Below are 14,348 nucleotides of genomic sequence, written 5' to 3' on the forward strand. Positions count from 1 at the left end.
GAAATCCTCTCCTACAGAAGCTTGTGTAACAGGAGTAGCAGCAAACTAGCCAGCTACTTAATGCATCTGTAATGCAACTTCTTTCAATTTCAGTTTTTCAATTTTCCTGCAGTTGACAACCAGTGTTACATCACGGTTTTCATCAATACCTGAACTGTGATGCTCCTATTATTTAAGCTTACAATTCATCAGTCCTTTATTTCCCTCAGAGTACGACTCAAGCTGCTGTAATCAACATTTTTACATTAAGATGAATCATACGACCACACGTTTGTGGAAATTGTGACTTGCAGTGACAAACTCGCAGATAAATACCCATCACGTTCGCGGCTCTGACGAGCTCTGCGAAGCCTTTCGGCATCTATCAGCTCATTGTTTTGGTTTTACATCACATGCTCGAGTCCGTGACAAACGGGTAACACTGACATAAAAATAGTTGAGGTTTAAATTTCAAGCCTCTAAAAAACTCCAAGAAAATCTGACCCCCCACCCGCCCAACATTGTCCACTTTGATTTCTCCTCACTGCTGCACTCCATCCTCCTCCTCCTCCTCCTCCTCTTCCTCCTGCTGGGCAGTGCAAACCAGCAGGCATCAATCTCCACCCGCCTCTTCCTCCTTTTTAGTGGTGGCGGGCTAACACAGATGCAGAGCTTGTCATAGGCTTTCACTGCGCTGACCTGCCACGCCTCGCTCTCCTTTCTCCCATAAAGTAAGGAGTGAATGATGGGGAGGCGAAGCTGAGGCACAAGTGGAAGAGCGAGGAGGAGGGAGGGAGTGACAGACTCATACAGCATGCATAACAACTGAGTACGCCTCTCCACATGCATCAGCCCATCTATCTCCCCCTGACTGTCTCATCTAAGGCCAATGGAGACACACACGCAAACACACACACATCTTTACAAAGACACAGAAGGTTGCCTGCAAGCTGCTACACAAGCTGACTATCAAAGCTGTAGAAAGAAAAAAAATCACACCCTGATGCTTCAGATTGGAGCTCATATGAAGAAGGTCAGACCAGACTCAAGTGAACAAAGCCTCTGCCTATCGCCTATCTCAGGGACGCTTTCAGGAAAAAAAGTGCATTGTGCTGACATGCATGCCACTCATAGAGCACCATATGTCTGCCATACTCGCATACACACACACACACCTTGACCTTTGCGGAGAAAGTCTCAAACTCAAAAATATTGGCAGGAGGGTTATTGGGCATTATGAAGTGTTAAATCAATTCCTGTTTTCCTTTTTCAGCTTCAGTTGTGTTTCAATTGTGAAGTTATTAATATAGACACTGAATGGTTGGTCTTGAGGATATATAGACTCAGTGGGCACTTCATTATATACACCTGTACAATTTAATCAATGCGATACGACTGTCCCTCCATGACATTTATCTTTATGAGGCTCTTAATGCTCAATTTTTGGTGACGCAGACGGAAATTTGCAAGCTCGTTTTGTGTTTTTCATTGATCTCATAGTCACTCGATGTTATTCCATATCATCGAGCCGTCCAGTTGAATGATTCCAAGAAAATGTACAAATTTAATCATTTTATGTCTTTTTGATACACATATCAGTATCGACTGAATGTACCTGAATCATCGGTTCTGCTGATATGTGCTGTCATGATGCTGCAGTATATCGTCTGCACCAGAAATAACGGCCTTCCCTCTGTTTGGTGACCGCCAGGACAATAGCAGAATATCCCCAGTGATCGCCGGCCAGGGCCGACTGTTTGATGAGGAGCGATTTTCGGGGCTCAGGGATGAGCCTCCTTAAAGCCCGCTGGGCCTCAACTTGGGTCAACACAGAGAAATCCCTGTTAAAATACAGTCCGAGAGAAAGGCCCAACTCCCGCTGAAGTGATTAAAATGTGCTTGTTTTGTCAAAGTAAGGCCACCCAGACCGAGTCAAACAGGCCTGTGAGTGTGAGCGGGAGCCGAGTCTGCATGCGACACAGCTGGATGTGAGCAGCACATGCACTCGGGACTGAGCTGTGATCACGACCGTTTTTCTGCAGATCCACGCCATCCGCCCACCTTCACCGCAGCTTCAATCCGCCAACACCCCAGCACTCGCTGAATTAATTTCACAGATGAAATCTTAGATACAATCCAAATCAAGTTTTCACTTTATTATTAACACATCTCATCTCCTGCTATCTTTCTAAATCGTTTCAAACACGCATTCATTCGAACAATACCATAAAAATAACAAATCTGGACTTTTTTTTAGTCAACAATCGCAGACCAATTCCAAATCATTTTCATCTAAAGCTGCTGGAGAAAATCATTTCAACCCCAAGATTCCTGCTTCATTGTTCAGTGTTTTCGTGTGCCTTTTTCCCTTCTGTTGTTTGCATTGTTGTTTTGATTTCGTGGGGGTTTATTCTGTAAAGCACTTTGTAACCTTGTTAAGGAAAGTGCAATACGAATAACATTTTTCTATTGTTACAGTCGTTATTTCGTTATTATTCAGCTTGAAACCAAAATGTGTTAATTGTTCACACTGATGTGGTGGGGAAGCTCAAAGAGGCTGTGCATTAGTGAGTCAGTAGCTGGAAGATGAGGCCAAACTGCTTAATGAGAAGTGATGAAGATCGAGGATGAGAAAAGACACAAACACGGCGGCTAAAATTCAAAACGCCTTTATTTTACAGGTTCAGAACCCAAAATATTGTTCCAGTCACAGGAAATGAACTGTGGTAACAGGTGAGTAAAAAGATTTTTTTCATTATGATCATTTTTATTTAAAGCCAGGCAGACACTGTGCAGTTTAAGTAATCTTCTAAGCTGCTTTTCCACACGTCCAGGACCTTCGACTTTCATGTTTCAACTGAGCAGGCTGACTGAAAACCAACTGTGAATATAAGAATGGAGCCTGATTTTGTCCAGTGACAATTCATTCATTGACGAAAAGAGAGACGGACGCTATTAATACTGTGCAATTTTATTATCAACAGAAAGTAAGAAGAAACGAAGAAAAACATGGAACACGTGAAGAAGGCCACACAGAAAGCTGTTCCATCAGAAGCTGCTGGTTTAGGACACATCACACGCGACTGTAGTGAAGAGAGTAGAGGAAATGTAATGCAAAGGTTGGGAACCAGAAACAAAAACACTCTTCTTGCACATCAGCAATTAATCTCAAAGAAGAAGAAGGAACAAAGCGAGCTCCCACCTACAAGGGAACGTGGGAATTATTCAGCGAACGGGAATCTCGTGGGAATATCCGGGAAGATGCCGACAGAACTTACTCGCAAAAGGTGGTTCCATTCCCATTAGTTTTTTTTTTGTTTGTTTGTTTTCCTTTTCCAGCTTTTCTAATACAATATTTTAAAATGCACATAAAAATACAGTGATGAAAACACCTTTAATTCGCTCTGTCTGTCTGAATCACAGTGTAGTATAGTGGTATGTTACATACCGACAGACTCAGCCACACACGAACACGTCAGAAATCCAACCAATCATCTTATTATTTGGGTAATTAATGCAGAATCGTGACCCTCCTCAAGCGGCTCACCAAAATACAACCAATAAGCAAAACTTCGGCACAGCGTTTGCCCGGTTTAAGGCACAGACTAAATAGTGAACATTAAAACGTGTTCATATTCAAACTGAGATTTGTTTGTGCTCTAGGAAAAAAAATAAAATAAAATAAAAAGTACAAACACTGTTTAAAACATCAACACATCAACGATGGGAACAATAGTCTTTTTCTTTCTCGTTGGTTGATCCTCTTCGCTTGTATTTTTGTAAGCACAGTTTGGGCTCGAACACAGTACAAGACAAAACGCATCCAAATTTTATTTACAGGGAGTCAGCAATGACTTTTCCTTTTGATCCAGAAGATCACTTCTTTACGTGACTGACTGGTTATGGTTCTAGCATTCCAACTTCGCAGACAAAGGATATATGGAACATGCAAGGCCTTGAGCTTGCAATCCATGAATATCCTGGTGTAGACCTTATGGAAATCACCACAACCCCACCTACAGAGACGTGTAATCACTCCTCTGTGGTACCAGTCCTGTAATTCTCTGGTTTGCCCAGCTGAGCAGCTCCTCTTAGCCATATCTAGCCTGGGTTTCAGTCCTGGGCGTCTCTGGATGCTGCAGGAGAGAGAGAGAGGAGGATTGGGAGGGAGGAGCAGTGAGGTTGCCGGTAGAGCAGAAAACAGCAGGGTGAGGACAGCAGAGACTCTTCGCGCCACTAGGACTGTTTGAGCCGTTTTCTCGTGGGACCCAGGAAGGGGCACTGAGCCGAGGCCAGGGAGTGATAGGCCTCCGCCACCAGGTGCGGGTGGGAGATCACCATGGACTTCCAGGCCGATGTCTCCATCACATCGGCTGCGTGACTGAGAGAGAAGAGGGCGAAGACAGAAGAGACAAAAGGAAAAAGAAGGAGATGCAAAGAACAGGAAAAGTGGATAAAATGTTTCAGGAAAAAAATAAATAAATGGACAAGCAAGTAAGTGCACAAATTAACAAGTTTCTCAAGAGCTTGGGATTACAGGACTCCATCTGTGTGGAGTGCAGCTCTGAGACATTGAAGATTTGTCATACCAGCTGGCAGAGCTGTTATTTACTTTATATTTTTAAATATTTCACCCCAAAGGTCATTTTGAGAGAAATAACACCACACAAATAAAAGGCAACATTCAATGCTCATAAATATGTGGGCATGTGGCGAGAAAGTCTGTTGAGTCATAGTGTCGTCATACCATACCATGCTATACCATACCATACCATACCATACTGTACCTTTTATAGCTTATGCCTTCCTGTAGTGCCTTCTCACACATTACATACAGCTAGGAACTATTAGCAAAGAGAAATGATGTTGCCTTCACACATTGTTTCAACTTAGTAGTTTTCTGGGGGAGGTAAAGCTCTACAGCATGTCACACGATGGCAGAAAAAAATGTGAGAAAAAAATAAACTTTTTGTTTCTTCTATATTCTCTTCTATTGTTAATTATTTCACAGCCCCTCAGATTTATATTGCGAAACCCTTGGGAGTACCATGTTAGAGCAATAGTAACTTACACTCACATGCATATTTATGTTCTTTTTCTTTTCTATTTCTGTTTGTTTACCAACATAAATTGCCACCAATGAGTTGATTACATGTCGACTACAGTGGCAATGGCAGAGAGCAACTTTACTCAAGGACTGTGCTAAAATTCCTAATGTGGGAGACTTCAGTTGAAAGTTGAGTGAGCTAGACCATGAATGAAGACAGACAGCAGTGGTTACAGAGAACAGAACAGCGAATCAGAAAATAAAAACCTTTTTTTCTGATTGTTTCATGGCGGTTAAAGCAAAAACACCCTTGCACAACCCTTTAGATTTTGTGTGAATATGGTGAAAGGGCAGGTTTCATCCTCTCCCTGTGTGCCTCTGCTCAGCCTGCCTGCCTGTAGCTCACACAGACGCAAACCTGGTCGAAACATTTTCATTCAAACAAGTTCTGACCCTGTTCTTAAATTCATCGGGACCATCTGTGATCTTGACAGCCTCCACCGCTATCAGAGCCGGGTGACGGTGGCACAGATTAATCGGCCAAACCGACTCTTCTAATGAAGAGTATTAATGTGAGGGGACATGCAGTACATGAGGTGTAGGAACAGAAAGAGCAGAGATGATTAATGAAAAATTAGGGCATGAGAAATCTTCACACTCTTAAAAACAAACAATACTTTTCAAGGCTCTTTGGATTCCCTGTGGTTGTGCGATTTTAGAGCTTCAGTGATGAACAGATGGGTGCAAGAAAAAGAAAACAATTTTGAGTAAATCTTGTAATTAATTGCAGATGTGAGTTTCCACCAGCAGACCCTGTGGCTGTCTTCAACCCCCCGACACCCTCAGGGTGCTGGGCTGCACTATCACGCACACCGCTGAGTGGCCTTTAATGACATTTTTAGGTTTTACTGTGTGTAAATAACCAGCGTGTGTGCATGTGCGTTCACATGTGTTTGTGTCTTGGCATGTCTACTCTTGGCACTGGGGTGTGTTTATATGCTATTGTGTGTGTGGTCATATGCTTCGCACACAGCAGCTCCAGACCCCCAGCCAACCTCTGACCCTTTCCTCTGTGGAGGAAGTGAACCCCTGCTTACACTAATGGCCGGTGTGCTGAGGCTGAGGAAACAGGCCAGTGAAAGGGCATGAGGAGAGCAGCCACGGTAGGAGGGGGTGGAGGGGGAGGAGGAGGAGGAGGAGGAGGAGGAGGAGGAGGGATTGAGACACCAGCCGCGACCGCACAAAGAGATAAATAAAAAGAATGGGGAGGTTAGGGAGAGTAATGAAAGTCTGCAGAGAAGGACAGGAGGAGACCGAAGGAGGGAGAGGAGCAACGATGTGAAGGTAAATTAAAGAGAGGCCAAACTATGACCTCCAGTCAGTGGTAATCATAAGGAAAACCACCACTATTATCACCAAAAACTACTTTCACAAAAGCACTACTTTTTCCTGCCTTAAAAGACCCTGCCTTCACATTACATCATGTGTGTACTACTTACTGTGATTTATCTCAATTTACTCAAGTCTAGAGATTCATGTTTGGCTTAAAAAGTGAGGAAACTCTCCTTAACAAGCAAAATGGTTAGGAGTGTTTGGGTGGCTTTACTACGTCCCTGAAGAGGATAAATAAATGAGAGAGAGGGAGAATACAGAGGACTCCTATTGTCTCCACTAAATGACTGTAAGCTGCCTGTAAAGACTGGCCTGAAAAGAGGTCGAGGTGCTACTGAGTGGGGGGAGGATTATTGGTTTCTCCGTGTCGTCTGTTTTTTATATTCACCCTCTAAATTGATTTTTGTTTTGTTGCTCTTGCTGGCGTCCATTGTGTCCGCAGGAGGAGAGCTGATAACGCTTTGCTGGTCGGGAGTCCCCCGTGGCCAATTTTCCCACCACCACAACAACGCTGTCGCAAATTAAACTGTCATAACGCCCATAACCACAATTAATGACTGGGATTAGGGGAAGAAATCTGCATTACTGAACACCTTTAGGCACACATGAGCTCTTAAGCACAGGACAGCAGAGACGGAAAACTGGAGAAAAGGGAGGGAGATCATGCAGGAACGAGGCCTGGAGACGGAGTAAAGCTGTAAAGAAAGAACAGAAGAATAAACAAAGGGATGGAAAATGTGTCCAACCAGAAGACAGAGAATACAGAAAACAGAGGGGAGGTGGCTGAAAGCTTTTTGTTTCAACCGGGCATCCAAATAGCGGATCAATCACCTCTCTATGGGCATAAACAGCAGTTATTGATACTAATAGCTCTCGTCTTACCTAAACACTCAGCCTGCAACATGATTAACTTCAGCGGCTGAGCTTTATTGCTAAATGGCCCAATATGATAGCAGCAGCAAAATGGTCTGATCTGAGGATTAAATTAAATTTCCTCTGGAGACAGAAATTGCTCCCACTGAAAATTAATGAATTCATTTGACGAAAAGCTTGCGTGTGCGTAAAACCGAAAAAAAAAAAAGCGTTTGCGTAAGTGTGGAAGCAGTTCTGGAGATGAATGAAGTCAGTCCAGGCTTGTAACTCACTAGTTGATGAAGTCCACAGCCTGCGTCCTGAGCTGGTCGGCGCTGTGCAGGTCGGCGAGGATGAGGATCTCGGCGGCGTTCTCCACACTCAGACTCGTGCACAGAGCGTCCTCGCACATCACCTTCAGCCTCTCCAGAGCATACTGCAGATGACGGAGAGAGCGAGAGCGAGGCAGGAGATACAGCAGGTGAACTGAATTGCTTAAAACAGTGCTGTCATGACAGTCGTGTAATGACACAGAAACACAGAATTACTCCACCGCAAACGGCAACGAGGCTTAGACTGAATAAGAACAAAATATGGCTAAGAGAAGTAAAAGTGACAGTTACGCAGACTGAGGAGAGTGATGATGAGATCAGCTGAGAGGTAAAAAATGATTTCCACTGAGTTTGATTATAAAATTGCTAGGAACAATAATCTTCTCTCACATTCATTCAAACACTTCAGGATGATTCGTGAGGGACTACGGGGAGGTTTTCGCGTCATTGCAATTTTTTAATTTAGCGGGGTATTTCTGAACACTGCTAACATTCATACAGACAAACTTCCACTAAATGAGACTTTTCTTAAGACATTTAAGACATGTCTTACCTGCATCTAGTAAGCAAAATAAAAAGCTCTCTGCCACCAAACTTATTGGCTTTAAAGAGAAAACACTAATGTGGAAGTGCAATTCTGCACGTAAGCATGAAGGAGTGAAGTAAGTGTAAGTGAAGTGAAGAAATATAAATATTATCCTCCTGAGACAAGCTAACATTAAATGATTCATTGACTGATTAAATCAATGACTGATTAAAAAAGGCCTCTGAAAATCCTCTGGCAGACTCTTCTAAATGCTAACGTCAGCCAGCTAATATGCACACGAGGACTACGTTATACAGACAGATGTTTTTAGAAGTATAATATTCACCTCACTGCCCTTCTTAGTTAAGCCTGTTAGCATGCTGTTAATGTTTGCTTATTAACACAAAAGACGAAGTAAAGCTGAGGCCGATGGGGAAGTTTTGGCAAATTAAAATCTTGTCCAAATAATGGAGCAGGATGAGGATGTGTTGGGGATGGGTAATGTGCATGTCTGTCTGTGTGTGCGTGTTACTTATTGAAGTCAAGAAATTATCAAACTGATTAGCAAATTTCCTTCATAACCTATTTCACTAAAAACAAAAACACCAACCTCATAGCAGCACTAGAAGAAGAGTCAGAGGCCTCATCCTCATCCTTCATCCTTCATCTCAATAAAAGCACTGAGAGTCGTGAGTTTTAGTCGTGGACCAACACTGCCATCCCCAGAGCCACTCCACTATTGTGGCTAAAAGCCTGACAGGACAACTTAATAGAGTATAACTGGCTGCTTCAGTCAAAACACAACTGAACCCACCTGCTGTGAGCTATTGAAAATTAGATAAATACAAATCATCTCTACGAGGACAGGCTCGATATTATTAATATGCAAAATGCAAATGAAATAAGCTCCCGGGGAACTGGGAAACAGTGAGAGCAACACTGGAAGAAAGAGAGGAGTGGAGGACGCGTATGGATGGACAGGCAGGAAACACTGAGTACACAGCGTCAGCACAGACACAAACCGTGAGGAACAGTGTGTGCACCTCTGCACCTCCCACAGGTAGATCGGTGCTTAAATGTGAGAGTGGAAGTGTGTGTGTTCATGGGTTGAGGGGCATTTGGCGTTTCTCAGGTGCATTTTGGAGAACATTATTATGCACATCGGGCCTGTGTGTAAATGTGCATAATAACAGGTGCACACAAATGCACACACATGCACACACACACACACATGCCCACTCCCTGTACCTTGTCAGCTGCAGCCAGCAGGTCATCAGCCATCTTGTCCAGGTTGGGGGCCTTGCCTGTGTAGATGAAGCACATCATCTCTTTGAAGACATCTGGCTCCACGTCATTTATCTCCACACGGTTCTGAACGGGAGGAGAGGACAGGAGAGGAGAATACACACAGGGTTTAACGGAATAAAAGGCAAGAGAAGAAAAAGCCAGATGCTTTGACGATCCTTCAAAACCACGCGCAGCAGCCGAGTGTTTTTCATTTCATGTGAATATCCTAAAACCTACCTGAATTAAACTCGCTCACCTTGTTTAGCAGACACACAGGGACAGTCAGCCACGCAGTCATACAAAACAAGTTCCAAGTTCCAAGAAAGGCAGAAAAAACCCCTCCTGAACAGTCTGAACACGTTTCAGCAAAACCACCTTCTAGTACATTTATTTAATTCTTTTCAGCTGATTCCTGAAAATTAATCCCCAACATTCATTCCTTGACAGTGCCTGCAGCCAGCAAAGAAGGCTTTATCACTGGCTGGCACAGTGACGGTAACCTGAACCTTCCCCTCCGCACTGAGAGGCAGAACAAAGCAGTAAACCAATTATAACAGCACTTTATCGTCACCAAGGTGACCAGCGGCGTTTTAGCAGGGTCAGGCTGGGTGTACCAACAGCTTAGTGCGTTTGTGTCAACTCTGACCATTCAACAGCAACATAAACACACTGAGAAATAATGGAGGGAGAGTCTGAGAGGCGCAGTGTGTCCCAATGCCCTTTTACAGCACTACAGACAACACACACAAACGCATGTCAACACACATGCAGCTTAAAGCAAATAACCTGAATCCTCCACTCGCTGCTTTGTGCACACAGGATCTGCGCGTACGTGTTGTTTCTAAATTATCCTCAGACTCAGAATTGAAAAATAACATTTCTCATCACAGCTTGTGCTTTCCTACTTTGCTTGACATGCAGAAGATGGAAACTTCACAAATTTTAATCTGCTGCTTTTTGACAGTGTGTGTTGGAGTGCTAATGAAATTAAAAAAAGGCAAAATCGCACCACACAACCGCACTGGAAGTCATCCGAGGAAAAACTTACAGGACTTCCTTCAGTATTGGGAGCTCTGATCAGTGCCTCATGAACAGACGATGTTCCTGTAGTTACATCGTGTGCTCCCCTCTATCCACAGAGCAGTCCTCTATTAGAGTGTTTCTTTATGAGCTCATTTGTCTCCCCTCTATAGAGTGCTGCAGAGGAGTGTTAACCCATCTATCTGTTTTCTGTGAATCGTATGGGGACGTGGCCCACCATCTCTCCCTCTTTCTGATGAAGACGCCCACTTAAACAGCAATTAAGATGCATTTCCTGGCTCTGTGCTTTATAATTTCCCCATTCGAGCCGTGCAGGCATCAATATTCCGCTGACGTGACGGCTAAATCACCAAGGTTCAATCTCACCACCTCCTATCGGATGAAAACATCCGACTGTGGTGCGAGGGCTTTCTGCTTCACGCACACACAAACATGGAAACATACACGCAAATATCACAGAGGACACATAAAAAGATGCACACGCTGCACGCCGGGCTGACAGACTTACATGCAGAATGAGACACAGATGTACTTATGAATAGCAATTAAATTAGCTTAAATTTAACATTAACGATAACAACCACAAAAAAGTACATTTATAAATGATAAGTGAGCAGTCACAGGGCAGTCTAAAGAAATGTACATGTTGCTCTCCCCCAGTTCTCTATTGAGCTTGACATAAAAATTCAAATTCGAGAACATTTCGAATCCAACTGACAAACAGCGACACAGATATTTTCAGCCTGTATTAGCTAAACACAGAAATGATCTGTGCTGCCATGTCAGCCAGCGAGTTAATGCCCAGTCACACCACACGGTGGCACAGCAAAGTATTTTTCTTCTACTGCTTTGCTGAACTACTGTGGCTAACAAGCTAAAAGGCTAAGTGACCAGGAACACACCGCCAGTCATATCATTTACTCGTGTCACACTCTGCTGCTGATACGACAATAAGTTCACACAGTTCAGTCCAAAAAATGTATTTGTACCATTGACGTTTGCCTCATAGCTGTGTGGGGCGTTTTGTATGCTCACAGAGCAATGTTAAATAAAAAGCTAACCAGCTGCATTTGCTTCCTCCATTTTGGATCTGCTCCTCAAAGGTCAGCACTGTTGAGATGCCGTGCTGATAGTGAACGGCATCAATCAGTGTGAAAGTTCACCAAAACCAACTGATTTAGTTTAGTTAGTTTGCAGTTCTAAAGTCCGGAGTGAGACATGCTCTGATCGCATCCCGACCACCACACTCTGCACACCGAGACCCACCTTCAACCAAAGAAGAAGGAAAAAAAACAAAAAAAATAGCTGAAGGCAACACAGAATGCATTAATTTTCAGCTACTGTTTCATTTTGTCACAAAAGTCAGCTTGTGCCTTCAGCATTGTTTCAAAGATGACAAAATCACATAAAAATTCCACACATAGTGGCTTTAAAAGACAGCAGATTATAAAGTTGCAGTCAACAAGACATGAAGGAACACGTGCAGACACACTGGGATGTTTTGAGAGGTGAGCACTTCCACTTCCTGACGCAACTGAGAGAAAGATTACAATTTAGACATTCGACTCGCCACAGAGGGAGCAGGAACGACAGACTCGAGTGCTCGACTCACCTTCTTACTCTCTTCCATCTCGTGCTCGAACATGGCACTGAACACCGGCGAGCGAGCTGAGACGGAGGGAGAAACAAAAGAGGGAGAGGGGGGAGGGAGGGAGAGAGAGAGAGAGAGAGAGAGGGAGGGAGGTTTGTTATTGTGCGTAATGTTGATGCACGGTGAGGTTTCTGATATCCGTTAGCAGCCTGCCACGGGGCCAGAGGAGAGCGAGCGGCGTGATTGACAGCAGTGACAGCAGGAGTTGCATGATGTGGAAAAGTCGAGTGGGGCTCCATCCTGTTGACAGGCTCATGAAGACCCGGCGAGGTGTGCTCGGCTGGAATTCACCGTTGATAGGCTGACCGGACTGGAGTTTATTGGATACATTATGCTTTAATTACACTGCGTCTTCCTGTTTTGATAACAAGGCCGCCTGCTGCCACTCAGTGTAGGATGTCCTATCATGCTAACATAGAGGACTTCCTATTTACTTCCAAAAATACACACATTTTTTTAAAAGTAGCAGATTTGTTTCAAGTGATTTCCACCCGGCGTTTTTTTGTCCCTGAAAATCCAAAAAGCATCCTGTTCTCTTGATGCCGGAGGACACTGTTGAGCACGGCTTATAAAAATCCTCTTGAGGCAAGGACAGTTCAGACAGTGCTTCCATTTACACATGTGAAGTAAAGTGGAGACAAAATGCAAAAAAGGAAAGCTGCTCATTATGTTCCAAAGTCCCTCAAAGTAAAATAAATAAATAAACTGTGTTTGTAATACAAATCATGTCATTATAATCTAATTTTCAACCAGATTTCATATTATTGATTTTCTGAAACCACATTTTGTTGCACGTTTTTAAAGACAGATAAACTCACATTTAGCTATTGACCAAAAAGGACAAGTGGATCATTTCAACATTTGTGTTTTGTATCACTAAACTGGTAGCCACAGTCTGTTTTCTCTCTTCCCGAGCACCACTCAGACCCAGTTGGAGAGTTTACGTTAATCTTCAGCACAGACCGGTCATGCTTGCTGTCCGATTCGACCACGGCACTTCAAATTACATAAATCAGTCCCGCTTGTGTTGTACTTTAAATCGCGGCTGTGTGATAATTCTGCATGCCTGAAATGGTCGCCACATCTTGTCTCCGTGCTTCTGCTTAATGCACCTACACATTTTGTCGTGACAGGGCTCAGCTTGGTCCCAGGCTGAGGCTGAAGCTCACAGAGGGAGCTCAGCCCGCCTCTGAACACGACTGCCCGCTTGCTGTTCAACAGTGGACTGAGACAGCAGTTAGATATCAGCTTCACTAAGAGTCACACATGGTCCAGTGTTGTCCTCTTCTGATGGGGTTCGCTTTCTTTGATTATGTGCTCACTGGGTAACACTTTAGGTTATTGTTCACTAATGAATGCTTAATTGACTAGTGATTAAAATTTAACAAATGTTTTAAAACATTATTAAGTATCATGTCAAAGTCGGTGATATGCTAATTAATTTAAGTACTTAATAATTACAGTTATTAACCGCAGAGCTAGCTGCCCATTTAATTACTCATTTGGAAACATACTGTCATCCATCAGCTCTGCATGAGTCACAAATAAGTATAATGCTGATAATAATAGCAAAACGTGGGGATAAGCCAATAAGCGAATGAAAAGTTAACAGTAGCGGCTGTAAGGTCAGCACCTGCTGCTTTGGTTGTAGCTAAAATCATCAACGCAGTATCACACCATCAGGTCTCACAGCATTCAGCTTTCGCAGGTGTGTCTCAGATCAGCTGTGGCTTCCAAGGTCAGGCCACAAACAAAATGTCAAGGTGCAACCTCTGGGTCTCCTAATAACTTTAATTTCAAGGAGCAATCTGGATCTCAACAGCTTTAACTTTATAGTTTTCAGGTAAATCAACTGTCAAGATCTTTTTAGGTAACAGGCGACCTAATTCCTTTTTTCTTATGACCTGATAACAGACGTGACAGGTTCAGTGTCAGGCAGGCAGGCTAATGTTTTACCACACAGCAGTGGGGTGATTTGAGGTGCAGAAGCTCAAAAGGTGAATGGATGGTGAAGCAACTATTCAGCTGTGAGGCTTCTTTCAGGGATAAGAGAAAAATACTCCAAAAAAAAAAGAACTTTTATACACTCGTGCTTTCTCTCAAGAGGTAATTTGTTTTGTTTACACGGGAGGCGACAGAAGCTGACCAGGCAAGTTGAAAAGTTGAAGAGTTGTTTTCAGAAAATATAAATCTAAACGACAGAGAATTAAAAACAGGGATTTTGTTTGTCTGTGAAGAGTC

At 43.4% G+C, this 14,348-nt stretch overlaps 1 protein-coding gene across 3 annotated transcripts in view; it reads right to left on the reverse strand.

Moving 5' to 3' along the window:
* Window positions 1-2,632: 2,632 nt before the first annotated feature.
* LOC124072897 (speckle type BTB/POZ protein) overlaps window positions 2,633-14,348 on the reverse strand; it is a 70,139-nt gene continuing 58,423 nt past the window's right edge. For all 3 annotated transcript variants that reach the window (XM_046414666.1, XM_046414668.1, XM_046414667.1), the window contains 4 exons: window positions 12,069-12,124; window positions 9,377-9,499; window positions 7,564-7,706; window positions 2,633-4,360 (listed from right to left, as the gene is read on the reverse strand). In XM_046414666.1, the coding sequence (XP_046270622.1) occupies window positions 4,216-4,360; window positions 7,564-7,706; window positions 9,377-9,499; window positions 12,069-12,124 (467 nt within the window). In that variant the 3' untranslated portion in view covers window positions 2,633-4,215. The remainder of the gene's footprint in view (window positions 4,361-7,563; window positions 7,707-9,376; window positions 9,500-12,068; window positions 12,125-14,348) is intronic.

This window comes from Scatophagus argus, chromosome 16, assembly GCF_020382885.2.
Source record: "Scatophagus argus isolate fScaArg1 chromosome 16, fScaArg1.pri, whole genome shotgun sequence".
Taxonomy (NCBI): domain Eukaryota; kingdom Metazoa; phylum Chordata; class Actinopteri; family Scatophagidae; genus Scatophagus; species Scatophagus argus.